Below are 12,893 nucleotides of genomic sequence, written 5' to 3'. Positions count from 1 at the left end.
CACCTGAGATTTTGCATCTCTGACGAGCTCACAGGTGGCACACCAGCAGCTGGTCCACGGACCTGACTGAGTAGCAAGGCTGTAGGGCTCACAGAGACCTTTCACATCATTTGGTCCTCTAAGTTTTCTCACCTCATTTGATCCTCTCAAAAGGCCTGAAAGAGAAAAGGCAGGGCACATTATCTGCATTTTATAGATGAGAATACTGAGGCTAACCAGGTAACATGAATTGCCCGAGGTCAAAAAAGCCAAGCTGGGACTAGAACCCACATCCTGGTCGTGGTCAAGCTATTTCTCCCCCTGAACTTGGGGTGGGGATGGGGCAGAGGGAAGGCTTTCAGGGCTTTATTTGAAACTCATTGGTTGGGGGTGGTTTGTTCAAAACATCTTAAGATTGAACTTGGTGACATGTCCACATCGATCTTTGGCACTTCAAACCCTAACATAGAGCTGGCTTTCTTTCTTTTTTTCCTTAAAAAATATACACCTTATTGGATTTTTTCCTTTCAAACTGCAGAAGCAATTCTTGTTGCAATAAGCCAAACAATACAGACATTCCCCAAAAAAGGCAGCCAGTGTGAACAGCTCAGGGTGTGGCCTTCCCGGCTTTTCCCAAAACTCAAGAATAAGTTTGCACAAATATATATTCAGGAATATCATTTGTTTTCCTTTAAAAAAATAAAAACAGGATCATAGACCATTACTGGCAAATTGCTTTTTCATTTAAGAATATGTCATGGGCATTCCTCCAAGTCAATATTATGGATCTACACGGTCTTTTTAGCAGCTGCAGACTAGGCCATCATATGGATGCATTGTAATCCATTCAGCATCCCTGTTGATGGACAGACAGGCAGGTGCTCACATTTGTTTCCTACACCAGTCAAACCAAAGGAGGCCTCCTTGTACCTGTGCCTGGAACCCATTTCTCTAGGTCCTTAGAATGGGAACACACCCAGTATCGTGACCAGCATACGTGCAATCAGGGTAAGGCGGGGGGCTGTCAGGGAATCTGTGACTTAATCAAAATGTTGTTGGCAGAGGTGCGTTTAGGAGTAGAATTCAGTCACCGAAGGGAAGGGAAAGCTCTGTGTGGTGGCCTGTGTTCCTCAACGCAGGGACTCATTCCGTGGGCACTAAGTGACTGTCTTGCTCCTCACTTGCCTCACCAGCAGTGCGGCCACCCACCGCATCGGTTTATGGAACCGTGAGCCCACATCTGGGCTCCAGGAAGCATCAGAAATATCAGAATCCCCCTTCCCCAGGCTCCTTGTGGCATCACCATCGCAGCTTCTCTAGGGCCCCCCCCGCCTGCCTCCAAGGCCTCCCCTCCTCTGCATGGGCCTGGGGCTTTGATTCTTCCACTTAGTGAAGGTCAATGTCCTCCCCAGGGGGCCGGGGCGTCAGCGTGGGCCCCATCCTCAGCAGCAGTGCCTCGGATATCTTCTGCGACAATGAGAACGGGCCCAACTTCCTCTTCCACAACCGGGGTGACGGCACGTTCGTGGATGCTGCGGCCAGCGCTGGTGAGTGCAGTCTCTGCCCTGTGCCCCCCACCCCCTCCCCACAGGGGACTCTGGGCTGCCCTGCTCCCTCCGGCCCCACAGGCCCCAGGGAGAGAGGGACAAGTCACCGTTTGCACAGCTAGTGGTGCGTGTCACCTCTAATCCCCCATCCATCTTAAACATTCAGTTCAATCCAGTGACCATTAATTGAGCCCCTGCTAAGTGCCAGGCTGGTGCTAAGAGCTGGGGACCCTGACTTGAATAAGATCACCCTACCCCACTCTCACCCCCCATAAACAAGGCACTGACGATCTAGAGGGGGAAACAGACAAATAAATGAATAGCTATAATAAGAAGCAGAGTAAAATCCACCCAAAATAGTATTCCAGGCTCCCAGCTCTGCTCGCCTTCCTCCTGTTGTGCTCCTCTGTCCTCTGCCTCAGGGCCTTTGTACCTGCCAGTTCTCTCTACGTGAAATGCCCTCTCCCCCTTGTCTACCTGCAGAACTTCTATTGGTCCCTCAATATTCATTCAGATATTGTCTGTGAAGCCTTTCCAGCCTCCCTATGTGCTGCCTGGCTGAGACTGGAACCCCTCTCCTCTGTGTTCCCACTGCCCTTGCGGGTACCACTCACTCAGGCTCCTACACCACTAAGACCATCTGTCTGTGTCTGCAAGGCCTGGGACACATAATAAAAGCTTGTGGACGTAATCAGTCTGCCCTTCAACTACTTCTCCCCACCTGGTACCTCCCCCCACTCACCTTGCCCAGGAACGGGAGGTTTGATTTCTCCTCCTCTTAGCAGTGGAGCGACAAGCTCCAGTCTCCAGGAGAAGAGGTGAGCGGGGATGCAGACACACAGATCAAAGGTCCTACAAGCTCCAGCTCGTGCTGACAGCTAACATCCAATCCCTGAGCAGGTACCAATCCATTCTCTGTGACTTAACTGCCCTTCCAGCGCTCTGCTCCAGAGTTCCCATCTCGAACACTCCGCCAACGCATCCTTGCAGCGGATCAACTCCCCTTATCTCCTTCTCCGGGCAAAGCTAAAGGTGGAGGCATCTCCCCAGCCTGTCTTCCCACCCAGCTCACCTGCTGTACACTCCAGCAGCAAATTTTCTCATTGCTGAGAAATCATAAAATGAAGGGGAGGTGGTGGTGGAGAAAACCGAAAGGACTTGATAAGGTGTTAAAGAGATGGAAGCAGAGGTGAGCGAACAAGTTGGAGGGGGGGAAGGTATCAGGCGGGAAGAGAGGAAAGGTGCTAGGCCCGTAATTGAAAGTCAGAGTGATTGCAGGGGTTTAACAAGACATGTCAAGAGGGCATTCATCACCCAAACAGATGCTGCTGTGAAGTGCAGCCTGGCACCGATTATTCCCGCGAAAAGGAACCAACTCCTTGTCAAGGTGCCTTGTAGATAGGAGAGAAATGGGCCAACGCAGAAGGCCACCAACATTAGGGCTGGGGCGTTTTGTGGAGAATTAATGGGGTATTAATCCTAGAGGTTGGGGGTTGCCCCCATTCTTTTGAAAGCCCTCTTTCTCAAATCTGGGTCTCCCTGCCTCTTCTGCCCAACCCCCACCCATTCTCCAAATCCTTCCCTCTCCCAAGAGGATGATCAGCCTCTAAGGCTCCCAAGGTGGATCCCACCTTGCCTTCTCCTGGCCCCCATCTCAGGATCGCCATGTTCACAGCTGGCAAGAGCTACCTGTGTCCTGGGTCTGTGATCCCCACCCCCGTCATATTGTCATTTCACCTGCCGATGGCAGTTTGTCCTCCAAAAGACTCAGCGTGGGTGTTTAGAGCTGGCCTCCACTGCCTCTCAGCTGTGCCCTTGGCCTGAGGGATCGTGTCTGCCAGGGGCAGCCAGGAGGTCAGGCCACCCCTCTGGGCAAAGCTAGCCTCTGTCCTCCCCGAGGATCAGCTCAGTCCCACTGGCCCCTGGCAGATGCAGGCACAATGCAAACAGGTGACCCTGGACACACAAGTTCCCCCCACAGATCTCACAAGGCAAACTGGTTTTCCCAGTCACGGAGCAGTTATTTCCTCTGCTGTCACCAAAGTCCCCGGGTGCTTTCTGTCAAAGTATTTATGTCTCTTCATTCAGTAAGTATTTACAGAAAACTGCCAGGTCACCACAGACACTGAGATAGATGCTGTGGGAACACAGATGAGCAAGAAGACAGACCCTGACCTCATGGAGCAGACGGTCTAGTAGAAAAACTGGACCCTGCCATGGAGCATGATTGCACCTGTGATCCGCACAACGGAGGAGAATGGGAGGCTGTTGGGATGAACAGCCCACCCCTCGGTGGGAGGGGCTGTTTTTATGGGAGTGATCAGGGAAGGCTTCCCTGAGGAGGTGACATTATAGCTGAGAGCAGAAGAGAAACAAGGAGCCAGGTAACCATGAGCTGGGGAAAGAGCATTCTAGGAGAAGAGACCAGCTTAGGCAAAGGCCCAGAAGCTGAAAAGAGCTTGGTTCGTTTGTGGAATGAAAGGAACCCTGTATGAATGGTGCATGTGAGGAAGGCAAGATAAAGACAGATAAGGTGGGCAGGAATTTGAACTTGACTTAAGAGCACTGGGGAATCACTGAGATTTAAGCAAAAGAGTGCTGATCAACTCAATGTATCCCCATGTCAGGGGTGGCTGGGGAAGGCTTTAAGTCCTCCAGGATCTCCACAAGTCTCCTTCCCCAAAGTCATGCTACCCCAAAACCAAGTAAAAAATAGTACTTTCTGGGCAAAGGCATCCTGAAAACAAGTCTCTGGCTCTTTCTGCAACCAGACAGCTTCCCCCTCTTCTACCCCTGTGGAGGAATCAGGACACAATGAGGTTCATCCTTCCTGGTTGCTCTCCAGGCCGCCCCCACCACCCTCAACCCCCGACAAGGCAAGTGTCTGTGGAGCCTACAGGGCTGCCCTGAGGGCTCCTGCCCTTCCTCCTAGGTGTGGACGACCCCCACCAGCACGGGCGTGGAGTCGCCCTGGCGGACTTCAACCGCGATGGCAAAGTGGACATCGTCTATGGCAACTGGAACGGCCCCCACCGCCTCTACCTGCAAATGAGTGCCCACGGGAAGGTCCGCTTTCGGGTAAGAAGGGGCCTCTCTCCCACTTCCCCACCCTCTATCCGCCTGTGACTCCCACCAGGGTGAGCAGACTCTGCAGAGCCTGGGGGCAGGGTGGCCACAGCGAAGGTGACATCCAGCCAGCCCGGGCTGCTGTGCTGTCTGTAGTGTCCAGAGCATGGTCATTAGCAGAGGAGAGAGAGCAGCCCCCAAGGTGGGAGTCAGGGCAAAGGCCCCATGAGAGGGGTTTCATTGTCTGAACTGGGAGCGCTTCTCCCATAGCCCGGGCCTGAGCATTTCAAATTGACGCTCAGGCCAAGGGTACAGTGGGAGTGGGGGTCAGGGTAGGTTGAGGTCACAGAGCTCCCAACAGCTGCCCCCTCTGGCCAAACAGCAGGTGGTGGGCAAGGTGACATCAGACCCCTCTCTGTGCCCCCTCCCTGAGCTATCAATGGTCTGTGATGCCAAGAATTCTTCAGAAAGACTGTTCGGTGGCAGAAAGGGAGGTGCCACCAGGCTAATGAGCTTGAGACTGGGCCTTTCTCCGAGAAGGTGATGCAGGGCATGGGACAGTTAGAGATGCTTTCCAGGAGTCAGGATGGCTCTGGAGGTATGTAGTCTTGCCAAAAGCCCCCAAGGGAGCAAGAAACTTGATGATCCCAGGGAAGTCTCCAGGGACCTTCTCTCTGCGGGACCACCACAAGCCACCTCTCTGAAGGTAGCCACCTCGGCGTGCTCGGGCCCAGCCACTCTCTCCCTGCAGAGGCGTGAGACCCAGGCTGTCCGGGTGGGGAGGAGGCACACCCTGAACTCGGGACAGCTGATCCTAGGATCCTGGGTGATTTTCATCTCTGTTCAGCTTTTTATTCCAACCCAGGTTCGCAATCAGGGGTGGTTTTGTCCCCACCCCAGGACACTTGACGATGTCCGGGGACGTGATCAGTTGTCACAGGTGGGATCGAGTGCTACTGGCATCTCATGTGCAGAGGACTGGGTGCTGCTAAACATCCTACGAGGCACCGGCGACAAAGGGTGATCCAGCCCCAAATGTCAACCAGCCCTCTCGACAGCCCAGCCCAGGGCTCACAGGAGCAATAATAATAATAATAGAGGCCCCATTTATCAAGCGCCTTCCGTGTGCCAGGAGCTGTGCTAAGCATCTTACATACATTATCTTGGAAGCCTGGGCATCCAGCTGGGGCAACCCCAAGGGGCCTATGTAGGTTTCCATTTTTATAGAATCAATAGAATAACAACTTCAAGGTCCTGAGGTCTCTTTGTTACCAGTTCTCGTGGCCCTGTTCAGCCCACCTTTGACAGCTGGCCAGGCTTTCATTCAGCCTTGTGATTGCATTGATTGGGACAGCCTCCCTCCCTGGGCAACCCAGAGCAGGCAGCTCATTCCTGCCACCAGGGAAGAGGGCCTGAAGCAGGAAGCCTGGGGCCAAGGGGCAGGGAGCCACCCCCAGAAGCCCCCATGTGTCCTTCCCAGTTCTCCCCACATGGGCCCTGGAATTTAGACAGGTTTCTAAGTCTTTAAGGGACAAACCCACCTGGAATGGATAGTCTGCTCAAAAAAAAAAAAAAAAGGTCTCCCTATACGGCTCTTCTTCTATTTAAAAGTCAAGCCCCTTACATGGGACCCTTTGCCAGGCCCAACAAGGCCCTGTCAGCACTTGGAGGTCCCTGCTGGGCTGTCCTGGGTCTGGGGTCTCCTCATGAGCCCTGGGCAGAGGTATCTGATACTGCAAGTCCCAAAGTGGATGTCTCAAGAAAAAAAAAAAATCAAGAGTCCAAGAAAAAAGATAATACAGGCAGCAATACCCAGCTGAAGGCCACCTCTGCCACTTTCCATGAGGCTGACAGCAGGGGCAAGGCCAAGATAGACCCCTCGGGATTCATCTTGAGCCCACTCTGCCAAGCTCTTTACATGCAGTCCTCACAGCCTGAGCAGCTGTTACTTATCCCTGTGTTACTAAGGAGAAAGATGAGATCTGAGGGGTTGAGTAGTTTGCCTGAGATCACAGCGAGTCAGCAGCGAGGCCTGGATTCAATACACAGGATTTCCCAGGTTCCACCCAGCCTGTGCCTCTGGCTGTGGAGGAGGAAGGGCACACACTAGAAAGGGCCTCTAGCATCTGGTGTTGGAGCGAGGCGGTGGCCCAGCTCATCAGCTACAACAATGGGCAGTTTCCGTCCTCTCCCGGACTCAGTTACCTTGCCTGTGAAATGGGAACGCTCATGTCAGCCCTGCCTCGAGTGACTGATGGAAGGGCCGCGTGTGGTCCCCACCAGGGAACAGCAAGGTGCTTCCCTGGTGTGAATTTGGACTGTTCCTCTTACCTCCTTGTTCTTCTGCTAGCAGCCTGGGGTTCATGTGGTCCCAAACACAGCACCCTGGAGCCCTCACGGGAAAGATGATAGAGGATGTGCTAGCGTGGGTTTTTATCTTTGCACACAAACAGGCACGCACACACATGCACACACAGGGGTGGTGGGAGTCGGCCCCTGGCCCACTCTGTCCACTGACCTGCAGCCCTCTCTCCCCCAGGACATCGCCTCGCCCAAGTTCTCCATGCCCTCCCCTGTCCGCACAGTCATCGCCGCCGACTTTGACAATGACCAGGAGCTGGAGGTTTTCTTCAACAACTTCGCCCACCGCAGCTCCTCAGCCAACCGCCTTTTCCGGTAGATGCTTCAGCCCGGCTCGTGGCTACTCAGCCTTCGCAGTGGGGTCAGGGAGGAAGGTTTAGGACTCAGAAGAGGAGCTCCAAGGGAAGGGAGGAGGCAGGTCCCCTGATGAAGGAGCAGAGAAGGGGGGAGGACAGGAATTGATTGAAAAGTTGAGAGAATGGCAGGAAGCTGGCCTCCTGCTGTTAGCAGAGGGTGGAAATGGGTGGGGGAGGGGGGGACCTGGGCAAAGTGTACACAGAAGCCAGGTTCCACTCTACCATCCAAAGGAGTCCCAGAGCCAAATCTATCTGGGTGCACCTGGATGAAGCCAAGACAGGTGTATTGACTACAGGACTTCTCATAACCTTAACATGACTCTGAGTATCTTACGCTCTGAGAGGTGAATGGAGTATTTCGAATAGATTTGACCACAGGGCACTGCTTTCAGAGATTCTGCTTTTGGGATTGGTGCTCTGCAAAATATCCTTTGGGAAATGCTGGATGAGACAATTAGTGGTGGACAAGAGTGAAAGCATCTGAGCATTGCATGTAAGAAGGAGGGGTTAGATTTTCCAAGGCAGCACTTCTCTAATCAGGGTCCAGAGACCACTGGTGTCAGAATCACCTGGAGTGCTTCTTTAAAATACAGAATCTCTAGGCCCAGCCCAGATCTCCCGGATCTGAATCTCCAGGGTTGAGGCCCAGATATCTGTCTTTTTTAACACATATGCTAGGCATGAGGTGATTCTTAGCACATTGAGGTTGGAGAGCTGCTGTTGGGGGACAAACCTCAGGACCCATGTGGCCAGAGATGGCCCTGTTCCTGGCCTGAAACATGCTAATGGGCCTCAGGACCAGGTGGGGAGAGGAGGGTGGCCCAGGGCCTTGGATGCAGGAAATGGGCCACATCATCTGCTCGGTTCCCCAAGACCCCACCCCCTCCCCCAGGAGGGCCCCCGACTATTTATAAAAGGCAAGGGCTGTGACTAAGTGTGTTTTAAAATATAATTATTAACAAAGCATCAATCCTGACCAGCTGTAATCACCCCCTGAAGGCCCCAGATTTACTAATTAGGTGCCTCGCAAAAAGCTTATTCACAACTTCCAGATTAATTGTGGAAGATCAATTGCTCATTAACAGAGACACTGCTTTCCTTCTCTGGCTAATAAAGTGTCCCTCACCAGGTCCCCTGAGCGCCGGAGAGTCTCTGTAGCCCAAGAACCCAGGCATCTCCCCTGCCCGCATGGCCTCCATCAAATCCCCGTCCTCCCTCTGGCCATCCCGAGGGCAGGCTGGCCGGGGCTGTCCACAGACGTGGTCACCACATGGTCACCCCACCACATGGTCACCCCAAGGGTCAGTGTGTCTACCTCCACGCAGCAGCAGGAAAGCCATTTCCCAGATACGTGGTTGTGCCCTGAGTCCCTGTGGCAGTTGGCTGGGGCCACCACTCAGCTGGCAGCTCTGGAAGCTGAGCCCCCACCACCCCACACCAAGCGGGCTTGTCACCTGTTGCTGAAATGAACATGGTGGGCTCCTTATAGGAGTCACTGGAGATGCAAAACCTCGCTGTGCTTGAGTCCACAAGTCCTTCAGTGATGCCTGGGAAACCGGGGAACTCATTGCCCACACCAGGTGCTAAACAAGCATGCAGGGACCCTGTTAATAATGGCAGGACCACGGGCAGGAGCGAGGACTCTCCCCGGCCAGGCGGGATGTGTATAGTGGCACCACTGACAGCCTACCGTGCTGCTCTGTTCCCATGGCTCCACCCCTGCACATTCCCGCTCCTTAGCTGCCTTTCTGCGCCCAGTTCCACAGAGCAAGCTGTTGAAAATGCAATTCTGGCCACACCCCTCTTCCACATAAACCCCTTAGAAGCCCCCACCGCCACCACCTTCTCGTTGACACATCCCGCAGGCTGGCTTTGTCCCCAGCCTTGTCACTCTCCATTTCCCGATTTACACCTTAGGGCCAGACACCCTGAGCTTCCTTCAGTTCTGGGCGGGGCCGGGCCTGGACTCTCAGGCTGCCCACACCCTCTGCCCCTCTTTCTCTTCTGAGTGACATGGACATCCTTCTGGTTTCAGCTTTGTTGACCCTTCCTCTGAGAAGCCTGCCCTGGTTGCCCAAATCTGGGTGAGTTTGCCCAGCTCTGCACTGGCACTTCTGGGCTTTCTCCCCCAGGAACCCTTAACTGCATTGTCACCTGAACTCCAGGGTGTCTCTGCCCAGTGGTGACAGAGGTTACAGGATGTGAATGGGCAAAGGGACCGTGGGTGCTAGCCGGCTGAGGCATGTACACCTGCAGCAGACCGGCACACCCGCCAAGCGCGCTGCCAGGCCTGCTGCTCCCTGGCCAGGCTGCACACGAGCATGTGCTCGTGCAGCTGCCGCATGTGGACAGAGGACACGTCCCAGGGTACGTGCTCTAGCCTACACCCACCCTGCAGTTCTGCCAGCCCCCTCTGCCGTCCAGCCCCCAGAAGCTCCGGCTCAGGGAACCCTGACCTGCTCCTAAAAGAAAGCACTGGCCACAGCACAGCCCTCTGGTGACCCTGTGATTTGAGCAACAAGCCGCACCTGCAATGTGTGGGGAGAGTGATAAAGATCCCTCCTGGTTCTTCCCTGACCCTGACCCCAAAACTGCTCCACACAGCCAGGGCAGAGCCCCCAAGGCTTCAAGACCCTAACGAGGGAGAAAAATTGGAGAGGAAGCTTAAGGCCGTCATCAACATTCAGCTCAAAGTGCAAGAAGAGCAGCACTTTCACAGTGGACTTGTCTACAGCAAATGTTACCACGATTCAGAGTGCAAAATAGAACCCCAGCAACCCAAAGGGACCCCTCCCTCCCTTTTGCCTCCGAAATTCCTCCCTGCAGGCCAGACATGCACTTGGAGCTTCCTGAGAACCAGGCATCGTTAGATGCTGCAGGAGATTCAAAGAAGAATACGTGGTCCCAGCCTGCAAAGAACTCAGTCTAACTGAGGAGATGCATTCATGCAGAGCTTCAACCCGAAGCAGAAAGTGATAAAGGCCAGGAAAGTGACAGAGGCAGAGCAGGAAGGCACTGCTTCTAGCTGGACGATTAGGGAGGGTGTGGAGGAGGTGGCATTGAATTGGGGTGGGACCCTACGTAGCATCCAGAACTCGAAAACCCAGGGCCACATGAAGGAAAGTGAAGGTCAGCTGAAGGTAGCTGCGTCCCTGCCCCTTCTCCATCCATCACCTGCCCTTCCCCAGGCTGTCTATAATTCATCCATTAGAGAAGGAAAAATCGATATTTACCAACATAAATTAAAACCCGAGAAAGGCACAGCCAGGGTGTAGACAGGGTCTGTGAGCAGTGGCTCTGTCGGTGCGCAGGTGGCAGGGTCTCAGGGTGCTCAGAGCATGGAGAATGGAGTTAGTGGATTCCCACGTCCAGAGGGCCCACTGGGGCTTCGCCACGTGTGGTCATCCATGAACTGCCTGTCTCCCCTCCTGCAGCGTCATCCACAGGGAGCACGGCGACCCCCTCATCGAGGAACTCAACCCTGGCGATGCCTTGGAGCCTGAGGGCCGGGGCACAGGTGAGGACATCTGAGGGCTTCAGCCTGCTCTCCCCCAGCTCAGTGCTGCCCTTAGCAGGGATGCTGCAGCAAGCCCCAGAGCCTGGCTTGTCCTGTCCCCACCCACCCTGAAGGCTGAGGTCCCTGGGGTGGGAGCGGGGAGGGGCCTGGGAGTGCCAGGTGGGAAGCAGAGGAGAGAAAGATCCATTCTCCCAGCCCCAGGGCTGTGGGGTCACAGGCGTGGGGAGACATGGGCAGTAGAGTCTCTGCTGATGCTGTGCCGGGAGGGGAGGGAAAGGAGAGGCTGGGGGTCCTGCAGTCTGACCCCTCCTGGCATTCAGGCTGGTGGCAGAGAAAGAGCACTGGATCAGGAGGCCTAAGACCCGGCCCTGCCATTGCCATTGTCTTGGAGAAGGTGCTCCATCTTCTGGGTCTTGTTCTCCACACCCATGAAGTGGGGATAACTGCATGTGCCTTCTTCGTGTCTCTGGGTTGTAGTGAGGACGAAAAGGAGACTAGTATGTGCAAACATGTGATAGATTGATAAAAACTGTGCACATGTCTGTATTATGTATAACAGACCAGACAGAAGCCCTCATCTTCCAAATTGTTTGCACCCACACTCTCCTTGCAAAAGTCCAGGGGAAGGAAAGGGACCCCCGCCCGACTTCCACAAATTCCTATCACGAGCAGCTGTGAGAAGGAGAGCAGCTTCATGGTCCAGGCTTCATGCCCCAGTGCTGTGCTCTTTCCTTCACACTCAGGGCGTGGGCTGGCCCAGGTTAGGAGCCCTTCTCCTGTTGGTCTCCTGGCCGATGGCCAGACTGAAACCTGTGCTGTTGCAGGAGGCGTGGTGACCGACTTCGATGGAGACGGGATGCTGGATCTCATCTTGTCCCACGGAGAGTCCATGGCTCAGCCGCTGTCCGTCTTCCGGGGGAATCAGGTGTGCCTGGACCTTGGGACCCACAGAGCCCTGCTTGGCATGCTCCCCTGGGCCTGGGATGAACGAGAACAGAGGAGCCCGGGGTGCTTGTTTGACCAGAGTGGCAGGAAATGGACATCCCAGGGAGGAAGCAGATGAGTTCCCAGACAGTCAGTAAGCCCCTGAGAAGGGCTGCTTCTCAGAGAAGTCTTCTGCCCCTCTCCTTCCTCTGGCACATCTCCAAAAACTGTTTTCAGGAAGATCCCCCTGGAGAAGGAAACGTCACCCCACTCCAGTATCCTCGCCTGGGAAATCCCATGGACAGAGGAGCCTGGCGGGCTACAGTCCACAGAGTCGCAAAGAGACAGACACGACTGAGTGACTAAACAATAAGACACAAAATTGGCTTTCCCTGCTCTTTCCAGAGCTGCTCCCGGCAAACTTCAATCAGTCGGTCTGCCTCATTCAGCCTCCCTGCCTGGCTCCCTCCTCCTCTCTTTCCTCTGCCCCTTCTCTTCTCCCCTCTTCCTCCTCTCTGATCCTTCCATCCACCCGGCTGATGCCCAGACCTGTGTTCCTCCCCTGCTACAGGGCTTCAGCAACAACTGGCTGAGGGTGGTGCCACGAACCCGGTTTGGGGCCTTCGCCAGGGGTGCCAAGGTCGTGCTCTACACCAAGAAGAGCGGGGCACACCTGAGGATCATTGACGGGGGCTCAGGCTACCTGTGCGAGATGGAGCCCGTGGCTCACTTTGGCTTGGGTGAGTCAGGGCTCAGGGGTAAGGGGGTTTGGGGAGTGCCATGGGCTCTTGTCAGGGCAGTGGGATGCAGGGCTCTGCAGAGCCCACTGAAATGCAGGGCTCACAGCCTGAGCATCTTTCAGGTACCACCAGCTACTGGAGGCAACCCTGCTTTGAGATGAACCTGAACTCAGAAGGGAGGTTCTTTATGGCCCACTTCTTGCTGGGGTCCCCATCCCAGTGTCTCTGAGGAAGCAGTTCACCTTGGGGTCAGAGTATTTAATTCTCCATTTGTTCAAGGCTATGGCCTTGTTCTTCAAACAATGGCTACACCAAACCTGTCCACACCAGCTACTTCTCCAGATGCCTGGGTATTGGTTCAGTAATTAAAGTGTCTCAGCAAACCCTGGGTGCCTTCTCTTAG

At 54.6% G+C, this 12,893-nt stretch overlaps 1 protein-coding gene across 2 annotated transcripts in view; it reads left to right on the top strand.

Annotated features, from left to right (window-relative positions):
• CRTAC1 (cartilage acidic protein 1) overlaps positions 1 to 12,893 on the top strand; it is a 151,677-nt gene that overhangs the window by 122,112 nt on the left and 16,672 nt on the right. For both annotated transcript variants that reach the window (NM_001205325.1, NM_001191289.2), the window contains 6 exon segments: positions 1,392 to 1,526; positions 4,459 to 4,604; positions 7,132 to 7,268; positions 10,744 to 10,826; positions 11,651 to 11,751; positions 12,322 to 12,490. In NM_001205325.1, the coding sequence (NP_001192254.1) occupies positions 1,392 to 1,526; positions 4,459 to 4,604; positions 7,132 to 7,268; positions 10,744 to 10,826; positions 11,651 to 11,751; positions 12,322 to 12,490 (771 nt within the window).

The sequence above is a fragment of the Bos taurus genome, chromosome 26, assembly GCF_002263795.3.
Source record: "Bos taurus isolate L1 Dominette 01449 registration number 42190680 breed Hereford chromosome 26, ARS-UCD2.0, whole genome shotgun sequence".
Lineage (NCBI taxonomy): Eukaryota > Metazoa > Chordata > Mammalia > Artiodactyla > Bovidae > Bos > Bos taurus.
Note: the sequence above shows the minus strand (reverse complement) of the source record. Positions and strands in the feature narration are given on the sequence as shown.